Below are 19,545 nucleotides of genomic sequence, written 5' to 3'. Positions count from 1 at the left end.
TGAACACTTGTATATATGTTTTGTTTGCTTCCTTGTTTTTATTTTTATTTCTTTGAGACAGTGTCTTCCTATGTAGCTGAGGCTGGCCTGTGATTCACTATCCTCCTGCATCAGTCTCCCCAGTGCTAAGACGATGCCCAGCTTGTCTCCCAGTTTGTGTGGATACATTTCCATTTATCTGAGGAATCATTGGACTATTTTTCACTGTGATGGTGGTATCCTTTTAGACTTCCATTTGCAGTACACAGGGCCCACTTCCCCACAGTCTCACCCACACTTATTAATGTCTTTCTGTGAGATTCCCAAGCTCAAGGCTCGAGAGCTGAGGTCTCCTCTTCAGTGAAGGCCCTTGCTCCTCCGGGCTGTAGCTGGGTTGCACCAGGCCTTGCCCTCAGTGAGTACACCGGAAACGGGTGACATCGGTGCTGCCTGGGACAGAGCTGTCTCATGGACACAAAGGAGACACTAGAGGTGCCCTTCCACTGCTTACTCCATCTGCACTCTAGACCCTGCAAGGCCAGAGGAGGAGAGGCTAAATGACCCCAGACCCCGTTCACCTCCTAAAGGGAAACTGAGGCTTGGCCTCCGATATGGGCTTTCTTAAAAAATTATTTATTTGTACTTTATGTACATTGGTATTTTGCCTGCATATATGACTGTGTGAGGGTGCAGATCCCCTGGAACTGGAGTTACAGACAGCTGTGAGCTGCCATGTGGGTGCTGGGAATTGAACCTGGGTCCTCTGGAAGAGCAGCCAGTGCTCTTAACTATTGAGCCATCTCTCCAGCCCCAAGACATGGGATTTTGAAGCTGCTATAGCAGTTCCCTTGGACTCTTCAGCAAACATGGAGACAAGGGCCTGCATCCCACTGGACTTCTATAATCCACACTCCTTCTTCAAGATTTATGAGTGAATTTGAAATCATTCCCAGAGGATGCCCTGACACTCAAATGGTAGTCACACAAGGACTAAGGACCCACATAGAGTCAAAACTCATGTGTCTGTCTAACTGGAATGCCTCTGGACAGGACATCATGACTACAGCTACCCAACAGGGGCCCTGTCCACTTAAACATAGCTACCTGGCCATTATATTGATCCATGTGAACTGTATGGAGAGCACATCATACATGCTCAGGAGTAAGTCACTGTAACTGACATTGGGGGTGCATCAGAGAACAGGAGGAAACCCTTGTAGAACTTGGGACAACCATGCCACATAAGAAAGTGGGCTGTCGGGGCTGGAGAGATGACTCAGCAGTTAAGAGCACTGGCTGCTCTTCCAGAGGTCTTGAGTTCAATTCCCAGCACCCACATGGTGGCTCACAACCATCTGTAATGGGATCAGACGCCTTCTTCTCTCTGATGCTCTCTTCTGTCATGCAGGCACTACATGCAGGCAGAGCACTCATATACACAAATAAATAAATCTTTAAGAAAAAGAAAGTGGGCTGTCTTAATTTGCTACTGCTGTGCAGACACCATGACCAAAGCAACTTACAGAAGAAAGAATTTACTTGGGGCTTACAGTTCTAAGGATGAGTCCATGACCACCAGGACAGGAGTATGGTGACAGGTAGGCAGACATGGCACTAGGAGCAGTATTCGGGAGCTTGACCCGCAAGCATGAGGCAGGGTGAGAGCTAACTGGGAATGGTGAAGGCTTTGTGAAACCTCAAAGCCCAACCCGTTACACACCTCCTCCAATGAGGCCACACCTCCTGGTCCTTCCCAAACAGTTCCACCAACCGGGGACCAAGCATTCAAACATATGCGACTATGGGGGTCATTTTCATTCAAACCACCACATGGGCTATGGACCAGTCTAGGAAGTGTGTGATCTTTGGAAAAGAAAATGGGCAGGTGGGTGAGAAGGCAGGGATGGAGGTTAAGATGGCCTTCAGGAAGGGACGGACACTAAGTAACAAAAGGGAACAGAGCCCACAAGGGAGAGTGCCAGCCTGCTCAGGGACAATACAGTGTCTGGGGACTGGGGCAGATGGCTGTACCAGAACCTAAAGAAGGCAGGTTAGGCCAGGAACTGAGGCGCACACCTTTAATCCCAGCATTTGAGAGGAAGACACAGGTGGATCTCTGTGAGTTCAAGGCCAGCCTGATCCTCAGAGCAAGTTCTAGGACAGCCAGGGCTACACACAGAGAAGCCCTGTTTAGAAAAACCATAAAGGAGGAGGAGGAGGCAGGTTAGCAACCACCCACTCCAGACAGTAAGTTTAGGGAAACTCAGCCCACAGAGGAAGGCCAAGGGACACAAATTCTGAGATTACAAACTCTGCTAAGCATCACCAGCTGGCTGACACCATCCACGTGACCTCATTCAGTTCTCATAAAGGCCTTCCCAGCACAGAATTGATCACTGCTATTGTTACACATAAGGATGAAGTGGATGAAAAGTTAGGTAGCTGTTCCAGGGTCACACAGGAAGGAGAACCAGCTGTAACTCTGAGCAAAGGAGACCAACAACCAGGCAAGGAAGGCGAATGAGCCCTGAATCTAGTTACTTGGGTTGGGTGCTATGGTGCTGAATCTTGTGAGTCAACCTGGCTAAGCCATGGTGCTCCAATACATGGTCAGGGAGGAAATTTCAGGAGAGATTTGTATCAGCAGCTTTGGGGAAGGCGGGTGACCCCTAATACCGTGGGTGGGCTTCATCCAAGCAGAATGTTTGAAGGTAGACATCAACCTCCATATGTCCTGCAGGGTCCATATTGGGCCGCCCCACCTGTTCAACTGGTAATTTTTCTGGGCAGCTGTGATCACACAGGGCAAAAGGCACGTGGAAGAAGACCCAGTCCCGCTGGCCACACTCGCAAGGGGGAGGAGCAGGCAGGCCAGCGCCCACTACCGGAGAAAGGCCTTGTGGCCTGCACCACCATTGACCAGTAGGCCTACGCCAGACTCCGAGGCCCCAGCCCGGCTTCCGAGGGCCCTGGCTAGTCACGCGGCAGCCAGTCCTGCCTAGCCTGTCGCTCCCGGAGCCGTCAAGCCCATGCGGTCACTTCCGAAGGACACGCACTGGGCGAGGCTCTGCCAATCCTGGGCTGCTCTATCCGTCAGGCCGCCCACCTGGCCTGAAGTCCCAGACCTGTGAGTAGGGCAGCTCTGCCGTGCACGGTCCACGCTTGTCCCAGGAATCTTGGCCCAACCGCTGCAGCGCTTCCGGATGACTTTCCCCTAAACACTCTGTTGACTAGAGTAGAGAGCCCAGGGCCCATTGAAGTTCTGAGCTTGCAGTGAAAAAGATGGGGTGGGCCTGGCTTCAGTAAGGGGCGCGGTCACATCGGGCAGGAGGCAAGAACTGGGAGGCGGAGTAGGTGAGAGGGCGTGTCCACCTGGAGATGGGCGTGGTCTTATTGGCGCTGAGCTGGGCCGGGGAGTGGACAGATAGGCCTGGAGGATGAAGGGGCGTGGCTATGCGGCTGGAGACTGGGTCCTCTGTGCAGGGAACTGAGGTTGGGTGGTTCAAGGCGGGGCCTCAGGAGGGGCCTGGGGCGGGGGCGGGACATCGGGCCGCCTGGTTAGTCTCCACCACGTTGTGTCTCAACTCCAATTGTCTTGCGCGCCCATTAGTCGGGTCTCACCAGGTGCTTCTCTCTGCTGTCCTCGCCCCAAGACCTTGCCCTCGGCCCACCGCCCCCTAGTTTCTGTAGGACACCCTCCTCCCGCCCTGCGCTCTCGGACTAGAGTCGCTAACTTCCTGCGTGGCAGAGCAGGTGTTCCCAGATCCATGAGCTCTCTAGGGGATCAGGTACGGGACTGGCATCAGGGCGTACTGGCCGTGGCACGAGAAGACTGGGACCGTGCGCTGTGCCTCTTCTCAGACGTTCGGGAGCCATCGGCCAAGATCTACTTCAACATGGGCTGCGTGCATCTGATGGCCGGGAATCTCGAGGCTGCATTGCAGGTGAGAGCCCCGGGACTGGTGACAGGGACCCCCGCCCCCATCCCTGGTGGAGGACTATAGGGGGATGCAAATGAAGACGTGACTATGGGCATGAATCCTTATGTTCCAATGAACACCCTAGAAAAGGACGCTCTTCTCCATCTCATAGCCACCTGGAAGGGGGAGGGGATTCCTGCTCCTTTACCTTGTTGTTTCCCTGGAGACTGTTCCTCTAATGCTCCCTCTTAGTGACTGCCTGAAGCAGGTAGGAGCTTCGTGGTTGGGAGATCCCTCTCTTAGTTGAGGCCAGAATGGGATACAGGGCACATAGCCACATGGGCCAAATGCATCAGTCCTGTACCAGGCCAGGCCATCCGGACGGAGGAGGGAGGGACATACCTGAAGGCGAGCTGGAGGCAGCGAGCTGGGGCTCTGCCTGTCCCCTGAAGGTACACGCGTGGCGAAATGGATTTCAGCAGATGTCTGTGGTGACAGTGGCACACACAGACTGCCTTCCCAGTTCGGAGTGCTCACATGTCTCCCCACCTGCTTCTCCAAGCAGAACTACTCAGGGATGCACACTGTAGAGGAGGCAGTCAGGGCATTCCCTGCTTCATGTTCATCAAAGTGACAGCTATTCCTGGGTGTGTGATCTAAGCCCTTAGCACTCTGCCTCCAACTCAGGCGTCCTGTCCTTCACATGGTGGTGATCACATGGAGGACTGGGCTGTGCACAGATGGCGTCTTCTAATTTCTTTCTTGAAATTATTATTATTCACTTACTTGCCCGTGTGTGTGTAAGTCAGGAGACAGCTTGTGGGAGTCAGCTCTCTCCTTCTGCCATGTGGGACCTGGTGACCAAACTCGGGTCATCAGGCATGGTGGCAGGTGTCTTTACCCACTGAGCCATCTTGCCAGCTCTTTTCTATTATTTTCTACATATGCATCTGCACCTACAATTACTTCAGAATTGTTTCTTCATTAAAAGGTTGTTATTCAGCTGGGTGGTGGTGGCACCCGCCTTTAATCCCAGCACTCGGGAAGCAGAGCCAGGCGGATCTCTGTGCGTTCGAGGCCAGCCTGGTCTACAGAGTGAGTCCCAGGAAAGGCGCAAAGCTACACAGAGAAACCCTGTCTTGAAAAACAAACAAACAAAAAAGTTGTTATTCGAGCCAGGCATAGTGGTGCCCGCCTTTAATTCCAGCACTAGGGAAGCAGAGGCAAGCAGATCTGAGTTCGAGGCCTGGCTGGTTTACAAAGCAAGATCCAGGACAGCCAGGGTTACACAGAGAAACCCAGTATCAAAAAACAAAAACAACAGCAACAACAAAAAACCCCAAACAAACAAAAAACGAAACAAGAAGGTTATTGTTCAGGAGAGGAAATGTAGTGATCTGTTACCAGGTGGCTCCACAGTGAGTCACATGTTAGGTCAATCCAGTGCTCACCTCCTCACACTGTAACTAGAGAGGGGTTTGAAGTTCTCTGCCGTGAGAAGAAGAATGGGCACTGCCTTAAGTCAATAAAATGGATATGTGTGCAAGCCTAGGCATATCAGTTAGACCCGGAAACTCGAAGAAGCAGGTGGTACAGCTGCAATAAGGAAAACCAAGGGTGCAGGTCGGATGTGGTTGCAACTTCAACCTGTCAGTGTGAAACGTGTAATGTTGGATGTAGCACCAAGCAGCCAGCCCAGATCCAGTTCAACTGTCAGTCCACCTGGCTGGTTTCGGTATCAGGAAAGTACACCAGGTTTACTGATGGCTGCTTTCCCTGCTGGGGACACACATTTCTGTGTCTGGTTTAAGGAGCTGTGCTGCCTGTGCACAGAAGACTTCATGTTCCGATTCTAATAGATATCTAGTGTGCCATTTTGTGTGAACTACCAAAAAAGATTTTAAAAGATTTATTTATGTACTTTATGTCTGTGAGTGCTCTTTCTGCATGAAGAGGGCATTGGATCCCATTACAGATGGTTGTGAGACACCATGTGGTTGCTGGGAATTGAACTCAGGACCTCTGGAAGAGCAACCCTCTCCAGCCCCTGAAAAGAGATTTTAAAAAGCCAAAAGTCTTACACAATCCTGTCTCCCGGAGATAACTGGTACTGACGTTTTGGAGCATTTTATTTCAGCTTGTGCTCACTATAGATAGAATGGGTTTCTATGCCATAGGGATATGCCCCGAGCTTATCGAGAGGTGTTTGAGGCAGCTGAGAAATCTATGCAGTAACACATCTGTGCAGGCTCTAGCTTGGCAGGCACCCGCTGCCTGGAGCCCTCATCAGTTGACAGATTTCCATGTGCATTTGTGGCACTGGGTTCTTGGGTTACTGAGTTTGCTGTACCACGAGCATTTTTGTCCCTAGGCATTTGACCAAGCGGTGGCCAAGGACACCTGCATGGCTGTTGGCTTCTTCCAGCGGGGAGTGGCCAATTTCCAGCTGGAGAGGTGAGCACAGCAGGATCCTGTTCCTTATTGGATGGTTCTTTGTCTCTGTAAACCAATGCTTGCACCCACTTCCTTCTCTCTCCTCTGGATCCCCTCCAGCCTGGATGAGGATGCCTCTGGCTAGGCTGGGGCGCACACAGAGTCCTGTCTCTGTCAAAATTCACAGTTCTTTCTCAACATCCCTGCTTCCCTCCTCCTGTCTGTAGTAGTGAGAATACTGTTTGTAACCACTTTGCAGATGTGAAAACCAGGGCTTATCCTAGGATGTGGATGGCCTCCCAGCTTTCTAAGAGGAGGGAGGGAGGAAGGGTATTTATTCAGGGCTGTAGGCTCCAATCAGCCCAGGAGGGCTGGCTGAGAGAAGTGGAGAATCTAGTGGGGGACGGAGATTCCACCCAGAGTTAGAAGATCAGAGATTAGAGGAGGCCCCATAAGGTTGGGCCCGAGAGGCAGAAAAGGAGAGCCCAGGACGGTAGGAAGAAGGTATGGAGTGTAAGCAGGGCCCGCTGTCAGTCAAAGACAGCAGATGCTCAGGAGGCTAAGCAGAATTGGACAGTAAACTCCCATTGAGCACACTGGTCTGGACTTGAGTACCCATGAAGTGCTCATACCCAGGTGATCACGCTTGCCTTCAGGCATTCCAGAGCTGACACAGAGAGGATGGGTGGGGTACCCAAAGGGTGGGGTACCCAAAGGGTGGGGTACCCCAAGTCACCCCTCTCAGCTTAGCTCCTCCAGTGCAGCTGTTGAGAGGCCCCTGATGCTCACAGGTCCCAGGAGGCTGTGTCTGACTTCCACCTGGCCCTGGCACAGCTGAGGGGCCATGCTGCCATTGACTACACCCAACTGGGTCTGCACTTCAAACTGCAAGCCTGGGAGGTGAGTGGGCATCTCCCGTGTGCAGAGTTCGGACACCAAGCAGTGTCACCGGGGATTGGAGGCACTGTCTGCGGCCCTGGGGTTCCGTTGGGGGACTCTAGGGTTCTTGGGAGTTCTAAGGTTCTGCCATGGCCCTGGGATGCAATAGGGGTCCTATCATGTAGTCTGCGGTCCTGGCCGGAGTGTTGCCAGGGGCTGTCACCTTTGTGTTGGTGTCACTGTCATGGTCATTCCAAGTGGAACGAGATGTCCTGTCCAGCCAAAGACTTTTGGAGCCCCGAAATCCCCCAGCTCCTTGATTGCCCAAGGAGGCTGGAGTGGCAGTGGAGGGAGCGGACTGCTCACACACTTGGGAGCCAGCCAGCATGGGCTCATGTGGGAGAAAAGCAGGACAGGATTGAAGATCATGACAAGGTGACAGATCGGTTTGGGGGAAGGTGGGAGGGGGGGTTGGCTCAGCAGTCCCTGCAGCTGAGCCAGAGGAAACAGTAAGAACAGAGGGCCATAGGGAGAGAGGGTGTGTTTCTCTCCTTGTAGCAAAGTTGGGCTTCTGTGTGCCTACCTCTCCAGGATGAAGGGAAGATGGGCTCCAGCACTGTGTGAGTTCATGTCACTGGAGCTGTAAGGATAGCCTTAACTCAGACCACCTTGCCCATGAGAATGCTCTGAATGTGCGGTTCTGAATGTCCCTGCCAATGGGAACCCTTAGACATACTCTAGACTCAGGGGTACAGGGAGCAGTTAATGGGGGGTGGCAGGGTATAGAATGAGGAAGGTGTTGGCCAAGGGAATACTTTGTGAGCCACCATGTGAGGGTTGGGAGTCCAATCCAAGTCCTCTGGAAGAGTAACGAGTATGCTTAACCACTGAGCCATCTTTCCAACTCCCCCACCCCCTGGCATAGGGGACACTTTAAAAGGCAGAGCTACTTCTGCTGTTTGAAGCAGAAAAGTCCAAAGCAAAACATGGCCCTGCAAGGACTAAACAGATACAGGGAATGACCACTTGGCATCTGACAACTGAGCCAGGCAGGCAGCAGGTGGCCTGGTCCCTACTTATAGCCCCTGTGGCAGCTGAATATACAGAAGAACCGCCAGCTACTGTGACTGGGGAGTTCAGATGAGGACCATCTGGGGGGCGGGGCTAGCCCCTGCTGTCACATCTACCCTTGTTCCTAGGTCCTATACAACATGGCATCAGCACAGTGCCAGGCAGGGCTCTGGACCAAGGCTGCCAATACTCTAGTGGAGGCAATCTCCAAATGGCCAGAGGGAGCCCAAGATACCCTGGACACTGCCCTGGACCAAGTGCAGGTGAGGCGGGCAGGTGACAGTCACACTGGTTTGGAGCCAGGTTCTATAGCTTATCCCCTCAATCCTAACTATAGGACATGGAGAGAGGTAGCCTGGGTACCCCATACTTCCTGTAGCCTGTCACACATGATGGGAGCCCAAGCAGCCCCTCTGCTTCAAGGCTCAGGGCTCGTACAGCTGTGGCCACCCAGGTTTACATGCTGTATCCCAGAAACAGGTACCCCTGCAGCTGCTGCAAGTCCCCAAGGGTGAGGTCTTCCAGCCTCCCAGGCAATACCTACAGCATCTGGAGCCCATGGATTTCCTCGGCAAGGCTAAGGTAAAGCACTAGGGTGTTTTCCAGCTTGAGTACCCAGCTGCCAAAATGGCAGTTGTAGCCTATGCCAAGCTCACAGTGTGGTGGCTCCTGTACTGGACATCCAGTGTGTTTATGAGGACAGTTGGGTCTAGGCCACTTGAAAGTCAGACAGGTAGTAAGTGGGTACAAGGTGCCTAGGGTTGGGGTGAGTGTTCATACATGAGGCTGTAGACCCAGAGGCAGAACTTACCAGAAGTCAGCTTTAAAGGAGGAGGCTCCAGCCTTTTGATGGGAATCCCCAGTGGTGCCCCTCCTTCACCCCCACACTCTTGTCCCGGCGCTTCCAATATCTGTGCATCTTCATGTATTTCTGTTTCTGCATCTCTGCCACAGACAGCAAGGTCCCAGAAGGGATGTGCATGGCCAGTTTGGGCCATATCAGGCCCCCTAAACCACAGGCTGTGGTGGAGTATCTCACCTCCAAATATAAGAGAGGAACTCAAGAAAATAGTCATGTTCAGTGTCTCAAAGAAGGGCCAACTTGGTGTTGCATTGATGGCCCCTGGGCTGGCCGTACACCTATGGTCATTTGCAACAGCAGTGTGCTGGACCTACCAACACCATGTGACCCTGTGTAGCTGCCTGAGATGCAGACTGCCTATAAATGTCCCCTGGGGTGGACTGATATAGATGGAGAAGAGATGTACTTGTGCATCTATCAGAGTTCACTTAGACGATCGTTACAAGAAAATTAAGTTCATATTATTAGTACATGTTTCTCTTGGTCATACTTTTTCCTTTTTAAGCTGTAGTGGTCCAGCAGTCTTGAACTAGGTATAGGCAGCCCACGCCCTGCAGATTACAGCCACAGAGGTGCTGGGAATTGGGGACCTGGAGGAACAGACTCAATGGGGTCCTAATCCAGCTGTATTCCTGCCCCCACTAGGTGGTGGCTTCTGTCATCCCTGACAACAACTCAGATGGCTGGCCTCAGCAGGTAGGTGGGTGGCACTGAGCAGACCCGGGCCTGTCTGTGCTTGGTTTTGCAGAACTGTGCACTGATAAGGAAAACGAGGCTTAGGCAGGCTGGCCCAAGGGCTTGAGCCGCATGCTGGGAGAGCGTTGAGAGTGAGGGTACCCCTCCTCCTATGTACGGGCTGAAACCTGGATCTTCAGAGCTGGTGTCCCCCACATTCTCACTCTTCCTGTGGGACCACTCTGACCTGTCGTGACCCAAAGAGTAAGCATAAGATTCTAGGAGGGCAGGCAGCCTCCTTGACAACCTGGCCAGGGGTATGGTAAGAGTCAGCCATAGTGACCTGACGTCAGGGGATGGGCTAGGAGGACCATCTCACTGGCACACACTCGAACCCACCACCGGGACCAGATGGGGGCTGTCAACAGAAGGCTGGAGCCTCTGTTGGACATACAGTGATCAAATCACATGACAGCCTAGAGAAAGACAGGTCAGAGGCCCAAACAATGTCAACCTCCGTCCTGGCCATTGCAAAACTTCAGAGCCCCTTGTACCTGGGTGAGGAGTGGTTAGGCAGAAACCCTTGCTACCCTGCTGTAGCCCTAAGAGCCAGTGGTGAGAACTTTAGGAGAAGGTTTGACATGGGCTTATTACAGGACACAGGACAGTGACCTCCACTTTGTCTCCAGTATTTGGTTCATCCCAGTCCAACAGTTCAATGTCCTTAAGAGCAACTATATCCTTTACAGCTTTGCTCAAAATCCCCGGGTGCTTAAACCTGCATCTACCAGCTCCTGTAATGGGCTGTAAACCTCACAAGGGCCAAACATTGCTTTTCCATAGTCTCCCTTCAAAACAGGTTCACAGCCAGGCGGTGGTGGCGCATGCCTTTAATCCCAGCACTCAGGAGGCAGAGGCAGGTGGATCTCTGTAGCTAGAGTTTTCCTGCCTGGCCCATAGTCAGGACAAATCTCTGTCACCTGCCAGTCCCACAGCCGCTCAGACCCGACCAAGTAAACACAGAGACTTATATTGCTTACAAACTGTATGGCCATGGCAGGCTTCTTGCTAACTGTTCTTACAGCTTAAATCTATACCTTGCCACATGGCTCGTGGCTTACCGGCATCTTCACATGCTGTTTGTCATCTTGGCGGCTGGCAGTGTCTCTCTGACTCAGCCTTCCACTTTCCAACTTTATTCTCCTCCTTGTCCCGCCTATACTTCCTGCCTGGCCAATGGCCAATCAGTGTTTTATTTATTGACCAATCAGCAACACATTTGCCATACAGACCATCCCACAGCAGATCTCTGAGTTTGAGGCCAGCCTGGTCTACAGAGTTCCAGGCTAGCCAGGGCTACACAAAGAAACCCTGTCTTGAAATGTGCCCCCCCAAAAAAAAGCTCACACACACACACACACACACACACACACACACACACACACACACACATACACACACACACAGTTCACAAGCCACACCCAGAGGTGCTCAACAGAGGTTTCTACTTCCTTGCCAATTCAGGGCACTTGAGGTGGGCACTTCCTTATCATCTGCTCCGGGCTTCTCGGAGTCAATGGAGGAGCCACCAAACTGGAGTTGGGGATGCAGAGAAGGCCTGGGAAGCAGGCTGACTCCCAATGGTGCTAGGCAAGCTGTTTGTGAACTCTAGGCCTGTGAGGACTCAACCCTGTCCCTAGGTGTGCCTAGGGTCTGGACCTACCGTGCTTCACTCTCAAACTTCCTGCTCACTGCTGGCCAAGCTCCCAGACTACATCCTTAACCACACGGTGCCAGGACGGAGCCCAAGGAGTTTCTTCCTGGGAGCCAGACCCACCACCTCAAGACCTCTATACTCTAGGTCCTATTCTAGGGCCACACTCTTTTTTTTTGGGGGGGGGTTGTACAATTGTTTATACAAATCCAACAAAGGTAAAACAGCATCAGGGAACGTCTAGGAAATTGGCATTTATGGATGCAGAACTTGGCAACTAGAAAACAGCCAAGTTACCAGCTTCGATGAGAACCGAACACTTCAGAGGAGGTGGGGGAGGAAAAGAAGACACATTGCTTCTGCTTGACTCATGGTGTAAATTAGATCTATGTAGATAGAATACAAGAGCTCATGCTTGGAGCCAAACCTTCCTGAGTGTAAAGGCTGAAATCTGAATTGTAAAATTTTGAGGAAAAGGTGAGCTCTCTGTTGAAACTTGGCAAGGGTTTTGCCTGGACTATACTTTACTCCTAGCCACAACCTGCTCGTGTAGCTTCTTGATGTAGAAAGTAGGCTCTCAACATCCAGTTAAATGTGCTTTTAAGTGGAAGGCCGAAGCCCCCTGTCACACCTGGGCACATCTGTAGATGGGCTCTTTATGTTGACTAAGTCCAGGTTAAGTTCCCGCCTACCTGAAGGAAAGTTGGCAATCTAAATAATAAAAACACTGGTATGCATTCAAATCTTGCATAAATAAATTTTAAACAATTTATACAAAAATAGTTCTGCATAATATAAGGTGTAACAAAACCAAGGAAACAAAATGTGCCGGGCGGCCGCAGCTGGTGTGTGTGAGGACCCACACGGTCGGGGTCCTGCCACCTTTACCTTCTATTGCAGAGGTCCCTCGTGGAGCAAACTGGCCATCAGTCTCCTCCGTCCGTGGACAAGAGGAGCCTGAGCAATAGTGGTAAGAGAGCTGCCTCAGGAGAGCTGGGACTTGTCCCTTAAAGGAAGTCTGGGGCAGGGGACAGCTACCTGCCAGTCATTCATCTGCTTCAAAGTGTCTCTTTTGTGCAAAGGTGGTCACATGAGCCGTGGTCTGTGCTACAGTTTGCTGGCATCTGGAGGGCCTGACCCAGGCCCCTCTAAAGACCCCTCAGGAGCTGGGGTAAGAACTCTCCTGCTCTCCCATCCCTCCTCATCAGCCACTTGAGGCAGGGAAGGCCTTAGCTTGGATTCTATCGTCCTACTTTCGGCCCAGCCTCTACTCTGACCCCCTTGAGTCCGAGGATCACCCTGCCTTCAAGGGCTATGTAACCCTGTTTCTGACCTCAGGGAGCAGCTGCAAAAGGCCCTGCATCCTTGGTGACTGTCACTGTGCAGTGCCACTTTACCGTGCCCCTGGAGGCTCCAAGAGGCGCTGACCTGTCCAGTCTCCGAGCACGGCTGTCTCAAGGCCTCCTTCGCCAGGCCCAGGTGGGGCAGCTCAGGTGAGTCAGAAAGCTGTGGGGGAGGGCTGCCGAGAAAAGGGTGGGTCTGAGCTACAAGGAAGTGAGGGTTGTCCTGAACTGGAGAGAAGGGTTTGGTTGTTGCTGTTTTGCTCGGAACTGGTCACTTCTCAGGTCTAGCAAGGGACCAGAGCTGAGGCCTCCTTAGCTCTGTGCCTAAGAGCCTAGGCAGCCACGACTGGAGAGGGACCGAGGTTAACTTCCTTTAGGGGAAGTCCAGACACCAGGCACTCCCCTCCATCCTGTAGCTCACACTCAGGACTCCCTTTGCAGTTACCAAGCCCCAGGAGAGGAGAAGTTCTGGATCCCCATCCCCACGGAGGAATCACTGCAGAGTGTGTGGAAGAATGTGGCCAGGGGCCCAAATGGGTTGCGGCTCCAGTGCCGGGTGAGCCAGGGGGAAAGACTGTGAGGCCCACTGTTGGCACCCAGGCGGGTGGAGGGGAAGCTCGTCTCTTGTGCCACCCCGGCAGCCCACCCTTCTGCCACAGGGAGCCTGGGGCCGACCGGTGCTCTACCAGGTAGTCGCTCAGCACGATTACTCAGCCCAAAGGCCTGAGGATTTGGACTTCCACCAAGGGGACACAGTGGATGTTCTGTGTGAAGGTAGAGCAAGGCTGCCCTTCCCCAACACTGCTGGCTTTGCCCAGGCCCGGTGGGGGCTTTGTTCTCTAGGGCTCGGTCTTTGCTGTAAGCAGACGCACCATCCACCATGTCTCCACAGTGGACGAAGCTTGGCTGGAGGGTCACCGAGATGGCTGCATTGGCATTTTCCCAAAGTGCTTTGTGGTCCCAGCTGGTGCCTGTGTGAAAGCCCCACCTGTTCCGAAACCCAAGTCAGAAGACCAGCGCTAGCAGTAAATATTGTGACAAGACCAGTTTTAATTTAAACAAACAAACAAACAAAAACTATCCCCCTATATGGCCTGTCTTCTAGGATTGATGATAAAGGGGATCCAACCAAACGTTCTTGGGAGAGGGGAGCCGGACTGGCCCCCAGACCTGGATTCTGACTGTCTGTCCCAGTCTGATTCTAGTGAGGAAGCAGGGGTCTCTGCTGGGCTGGTCACAGCCTTCGGAGGTAGCCCTAGTTCAACAGCTGCCCCTCCCGGAGACCCTCCTCTTTCCACCCCTTGGAAGACTACAGACCCCATAGCCAGTGCCACCCGGAGGGCAGACGGGAGTCCGTACTATCAGGAATTGGTCTGCTCAATGGACTGGAGCCCTTAAGGGCCAGGGGTTCATGAGGGCAGACATCCAGGATGTGCCCAGCAGGTCCCGTGTGCCAACGGCTTTCTTTCCTAAGGACAGTTGATAGTAGCTCACAATGTAGACAACACAAACAGTTATGTTGCTGCTGTCGAATCCCAACATGGTCCCTGCTTTAGATGCCTTGTGGTCCGTGATCTATTTCAGCTTGGTTTTACCTAGTCCTGGGTCCAGAAGAGCTGGACAGCGGCTGCTCCTAGAATGGCCACGAGAGTCAGCACTGCGAATACTACTCCAGCCATCCAGATGCTGTAGCTCTGAGCCCGCCACTGGGTCAGTGCCTCAGCTGGAATCATGCCTGTAAGGTTCAGCATGTAGCCCAGGGTCCAGCCAATGTCCACGCCACCTGCCTGTGAGACACACGGCTGTTGAGGGCTGCTGGATGGCTGTCCTAGGTCCCATCCCATTCTCACCCTGCACCAGATGTGCTGAGGCTCTAGGCAGCAGTCACCTGCTTCTGGAACTGGATGCTGGGCCAGGTCTCCTCGCTGAATTTGTAGCCCTCCAGCAGCAATACAAGGATGTACATGCCTGAGGCACAGTAGTCCCGTAGCCAGCGTTCCTGCCCGGGGTAGCTGGCTTCCACCTTAGGTTCCAGAAGCCGATGAGTAAGTGAGGCCCCAAGACCTCTAAGCACTTCTCTCCCCAGCTATAATGTGATCTCCACACATCCAAACAGACTCCAGACAGCAGGAAAGTGTTAAATGATTTCAAAAGCCCTTCCCTCATTCCCCGGGGAGACCATCCTCCGGCTAGGAGGGGGTGAGGTGGCCAACCTCATGACAACCAGAAGCTGGTCCCATCAGGGCTCTGGACCTCTTTCTGCCCAAAGCAAGCCACTCCCCCTACCACAGTGTTTTCCTCCCCAATCCTGGTACCCAAACAGCTCTGTACCACGAGTCTCTGTCCAGGAAAACCCAGTAAGATCCCAGAGGCCCTGCTTGCCCATGGTGCAGTATGGAGAGGGGGCCAGGGCCGTGATCCAGGGTCACCTACCAGTTTCCAGGGTTTCTGACAGAACTTCCAGACAGTATCATTGACAATGTGCAGCGGCTGCCTGGAGGTGAGGTTCAGGAAGTTGAAAGTGTAGTAAAAGTTGGAAAATGCCTGGGGGACGCAGAGAAGGCTATGTCAGCCTGAAGGAGGCTCAGGACTCTTCAGTCAGGTATTTCCTCTGGTGTCGGAGTCCCAGACAGGGCACCTCCTGTTCCACTTGTCCTTGGAGCCCCTGGGGTCAGAAGGTCACCTGGGGCCCCAGAAGGAAGCCAGGGCTTGGAGGGCGGTGCTTACATAGAACTGGCCATGCACAGGAGGCTGGTACACTCCATTGAAAGCACAGTCTTCTTGGTCCTTACAGCTGGAGAAGTTGAAGAGACTTCGGAGGGCTGCCACACATTCCCCAGGGTTGCCGATCCCTTCAACTGTGAGGTTCTGGGTGAGGTTCAGGGAATCTGTAGTGTGGACACAGGGCGACTCATGCAGAGGAGCCAGTGGTAGTGTGGCCTGGTAGCCGCTATGGTAGCATGGGTGTCTGACCAGGGCTACCGAGCTGTTCTGCAGGGAGAGGAAAGGGCATGAACTCTAGGCTCCGATACACTTCCCCCACTCTACCCCACGCCATCCCACTTCGCCACCCTTCAAATACCAGCCTAACCTGTGCCAGCTGAGCCAGGAGCCTTGTCAGGACCTGGTCCCGCCCGAAGCAGAGGTAGCTGTGTGTATAGATACTGTAGTTGGCACCGTACAGACGGAAGGTAGCCTGGGTGCTCTGGTCCAGGATGGGGCCCTGAGGCACGAAGCTGATCTGGGTGGAGGCCCCACCGAGATCCAGAGCACCAACCAGTGTCCTCTCTTCAGGCAGGATCCACTGTCCAGAGGAATACTGACCACAGAGGAAGTGCTTAGCTCTGGGCAGCCACGCTGGCCCCAGCTGCCAGCCGGCCGGCCAGCCCCAGGGACTGGCCTCTTAGACCATCCCCTCACCCTTGGGCTGCCCCTGCACCTTGAGAAGCATTCCCAGGACATAGTTGATGGTGATCCAACCAAAGGCACCTTCATCTTGCCCAGCCAGGATCTTGGCACCCCAAAAATCCACAGGAGAGTTGCTCAGTGTCTGGGAGACTGCAGCTAGGATGTCTCTCGCCTGAGAGCTGTTCTTCCGGCTGGGTAGAGAGGAAAGAAAGCCTCACCCCAACCTCCACTGTACCTCGTTCCAGGCTCCACTGCACTTCACCCCAGGGTATTCAAGCCTGGCTTTCGGGGGTGACCCTAACAGATGCAATCTGCTCCTATCTCACCTGAGCAGCCTCATTCCTGCAGTGGCCCCCAAGAATGTGGGTGTCTCTTGGTGCTGGGTCTGTGGGATCAAAGCCAGTGCCTCTTCCAGGCAGCTCTTCAGGCTTTCCCCAGCCTGTGTCGGGTCAGAGGTGTAGGAAGCGATCCCAGGTCCTGAAACACAGTACCCTAGAAAAGGCTCCAGACCTGACGGTTGGGACTCAGTGGTGGCCCCCAAAGATGTGGTCATATCCTGATGTTTGGAACCTGTGAATGTGACTTTTTTTTTGGAAGAAGGAAGTTCCCAGGTTTAATTAAGGGGTTTTGAATGGGGCATGATGGTGATCGCCTATCATCATAGTCCTCAGGAGGTTGAGACAGGGGATTAGAGGGATCAAGGTCAGTCTGGGCTACACAGCAAGACTCTCTCAAATAACAGCAAAGGAAACCTAGAGATAAGGCTGGTGTGGTCGCATAGCGGACCACAAGTCCAGTGATTACAGTCCTTACAGGGAAAGGTAGGAAACCCAGAGTTTCTCCCACTTTGGGGCTTCTGGAGAGTGTGGCTCTGCCACCCCTGGGCCTCAGGCTTTTTATCTCTAGAATTGAGAGCAACCCGGGAAATTAACTCAGGGCCTAGCACTCGGTAGCTTCTGCCATCAGAGTGGTGTGGTACCTAGATGAGACGCTCCAGCCCCTGGAGAGATGGCTCAGTGGTTAAAAGCATTGGCTATTCTTCCAGAGGTCCTGAGTTCAATTCCCAGCAACCACATGGTGGTTCCCAACCATCTGTAATGAGATCTGGCGCCCTCTGGCGCCCTCTTCTGGCCTGCAGGCAGAACACTGTATACATAATAAATGAATCTTTGGAGAGAGAGAGAGAGAGAGAGAGAGAGAGAGAGAGAGAGAGAGAGAGAGAGAGAGAGAGGAGCTCCAGGATACCAGAGAAGGCAGATGTGGCATCAGACAGGGAGATGTTAGCCACAGAACCTGAGGGAAGATCTCTGTGTGTATTCTCATCAGAGCCAGCCCAACTGTGTGACCATGGTCTCTCAAACTGGGAGTCCAAGCCAGGTCACAATGACCTACCATGGGACTACCCACTGACCTTCTATCTGGCAAGTCAGGGCCTGGCTGACCACTCCTGTGTCCTTCTCCTTGTTTGCTGGCCACTGGTACACAAACAGGGATGTGTGGGAGGAGCCGGCGTCAAACACGATCCCAAACTAAGGACAACATTGGGGTCAGAAAGGCGTGGAGGCCAACATCCTGGTCACCCAGCCCCATATCCTCATCAGGTCTCTGAGCCAAACCTTGGTGTCTGCAGGCAGGAAGACATCGGTTGCCTTCACCAGGATGAGGATGAGCATGGTGAGACCAGAGGCTGCTGCAATCCCCAAGAGGGCTATGAAGACCCGTTCCTTCCAGGAGCGTCCCATGGCGGGAGGAGCAGAGCTGCAAGGGTTAGGTGGGCAGCAGAGGACACTCAGATTCCACCCGCTGTCCCAACCCCAGCCTTCTAAAGGAAGGGTCTTAACACATCCCAACTTTGCTCAGATGTTGTCAAATGTGGGGCTCAGACAGCCCCCCTTGGCCAGGTCAGTAGCCAGGACAGCCACAGTAAAAAAGGCCACACGCAGTGTCCAGAGTCCAGCTGGTCAGGCCCAATATTGTCACAGAGCCTGGGGGCCAGTACATGAGGTACTGTCTGAGGACTCAGCCGGTAGAGAAAGGACAGTCATTTTTGATGTCACTATCAAGGGTTAATGGAGCCCCACGTGAACCCCTTAGATAGGCCTTGCCCTCCCTCTTCTCCTGGGCCCCTGCCTTCTTGATTCTCCCATGAGGAGCCCCCGCTCTGGACTGAACTCAGGGCTTCTCTCTGGGAGCCTCAAGGCCAGGCCCATGCCATTTGGCATCCAGGAGCCAGGTGTGGGTCCTTCGCAAGGCCAGTTAACATTCTATGCTTCTTAACAAAGACATCTGTTTCTTTTGGAAATCCTAAACTTGGGTTTCTCTGATGGGGATCTGAGAGATTTTAGCTGACCCCAGATGAACCTGGGCAGCTGACCAAGGCTGACCAAGGAATGCCATTATCCTTAGTCCCCAGGACAGCGACACCTTATCTACCCTGGATCCCAGCAGGGGTTCTGAGCCCTTACCCACCCCAGCCCACCAATGTACAGAGAGGTCACTATGCAGCCTGCTTCACGGCAAGCCTCACAATGGATGGTGTTGCTCACTGGACTAGTCAAAGGCCAGAGTGTTCCCTGAGCCTCCAGCAGTTTGAAATTCTGTGACTTTGTATCTCGTGGCATACCCCCAAGAAACAAGACACTCCCAGTGTCTCATGAGAGACTAACAGAGGTTAGGACCCTGAAAATAGGCTAAGTGAGGCACAAGCCCATCGGAAGGGAGGAAGACTGAGAAAGGAGAGACAAATGACCTAACCAGCAGCACCCAAGGCACAGTGATAAACAGGTCACAGGTAGGAACCAAGAAGACACAGACCCCCACCTCAGGGAATGTAGCTCCGGAGGCTAGGTAGTCATAAAAAGAGGACAGGTTCCCCTCACCCAGGACAGACAGTACCCTACCAAAGCCAGCCCACAGACCACGACAGCCCCTTGGGTCCCTTACCTGAGCTGGAAGCCAGCCTTCAAGGGTAGCTGGAGGAAGTCCTATTCCTGGGTACAACCGACCTGCACACCTGCTCTCCTCCACACCCTGTCTCCACCCACCTGAACCTGGGGCTGTGGTGGGAGGAGCAGGCCTGCTCTCTAGCTGCTGCTCAGGGGCTGCGTCTACCACCTTTATTCTGCATCATCAATCCCGGGCTTACATCTTGCTCCTGGGGAGGGAGGAAGGGCAGGGCCCCTAGTGCTCAGGGTGAACTTTGGAACTGTCCTGGGAATGACAGAGAAGGCAGGACTGTGGAACCGCCTCCCCCCGTACTGT

The 19,545-nt window shown here is 53.3% G+C and overlaps 2 protein-coding genes across 4 annotated transcripts; one reads left to right on the top strand and one right to left on the bottom strand.

The window, feature by feature from the left end:
* Window positions 1–2,720: 2,720 nt before the first annotated feature.
* On the top strand, window positions 2,721–13,956 carry Noxa1 (NADPH oxidase activator 1). The gene is made up of 12 exons (XM_059259088.1): window positions 2,721–3,923; window positions 6,271–6,353; window positions 7,124–7,232; window positions 8,411–8,545; window positions 8,757–8,864; window positions 9,790–9,840; window positions 12,434–12,503; window positions 12,616–12,704; window positions 12,872–13,026; window positions 13,318–13,432; window positions 13,536–13,650; window positions 13,769–13,956. Exons 1-12 carry the CDS (start codon window positions 3,747–3,749, stop codon window positions 13,897–13,899), a joined length of 1,338 nt encoding a protein of 445 aa, XP_059115071.1. The 5' UTR covers window positions 2,721–3,746; the 3' UTR covers window positions 13,900–13,956.
* On the bottom strand, window positions 13,907–18,047 carry Entpd8 (ectonucleoside triphosphate diphosphohydrolase 8). Of its 3 annotated transcripts, none has more exons than XM_059259084.1 (9): window positions 17,901–18,047; window positions 17,696–17,813; window positions 16,611–16,761; window positions 16,316–16,475; window positions 15,959–16,195; window positions 15,604–15,867; window positions 15,310–15,420; window positions 14,765–14,899; window positions 13,907–14,663 (listed from the first exon to the last, which is right to left on the bottom strand). In XM_059259084.1, exons 1-9 carry the CDS (start codon window positions 18,024–18,026, stop codon window positions 14,472–14,474), a joined length of 1,494 nt encoding a protein of 497 aa, XP_059115067.1. In that variant the 5' UTR covers window positions 18,027–18,047; the 3' UTR covers window positions 13,907–14,471. The 3 variants fall into 3 exon arrangements, with proteins under 3 accessions (XP_059115067.1, XP_059115069.1, XP_059115070.1); XM_059259086.1 differs by having other exon boundaries at window positions 15,968–16,195; XM_059259087.1 differs by lacking the exon at window positions 15,310–15,420 and having other exon boundaries at window positions 15,968–16,195.
* Window positions 18,048–19,545: the final 1,498 nt, after the last annotated feature.

The sequence above is a fragment of the Peromyscus eremicus genome, chromosome 4 (assembly GCF_949786415.1).
Source record: "Peromyscus eremicus chromosome 4, PerEre_H2_v1, whole genome shotgun sequence".
NCBI classification, from domain to species: Eukaryota; Metazoa; Chordata; class Mammalia; order Rodentia; family Cricetidae; genus Peromyscus; species Peromyscus eremicus.
The sequence above is the reverse complement of the archived record's forward strand: the minus strand, read 5'-3'. Positions and strand labels throughout refer to the sequence as shown.

Coding starts and splice junctions, on each gene's coding strand:
- Entpd8 (XM_059259084.1), bottom strand. CDS start 18,026: ATGGGACGCTCCTGGAAGGAACGGGTCTTCATAGCCCTCTTGGGGATT. Junction 16,196..16,315: donor TCCTGGGAATGCTTCTCAAG/GTGCAGGGGCAG, acceptor CTCTGTGGTCAG/TATTCCTCTGGACAGTGGAT. Junction 14,664..14,764: donor GCATCCAGTTCCAGAAGCAG/GTGACTGCTGCC, acceptor TGTGTCTCACAG/GCAGGTGGCGTGGACATTGG.
- Noxa1 (XM_059259088.1), top strand. CDS start 3,747: ATGAGCTCTCTAGGGGATCAGGTACGGGACTGGCATCAGGGCGTACTG. Junction 9,841..12,433: donor CAGATGGCTGGCCTCAGCAG/GTAGGTGGGTGG, acceptor CTTCTATTGCAG/AGGTCCCTCGTGGAGCAAAC. Junction 13,433..13,535: donor GGTTGCGGCTCCAGTGCCGG/GTGAGCCAGGGG, acceptor CTTCTGCCACAG/GGAGCCTGGGGCCGACCGGT.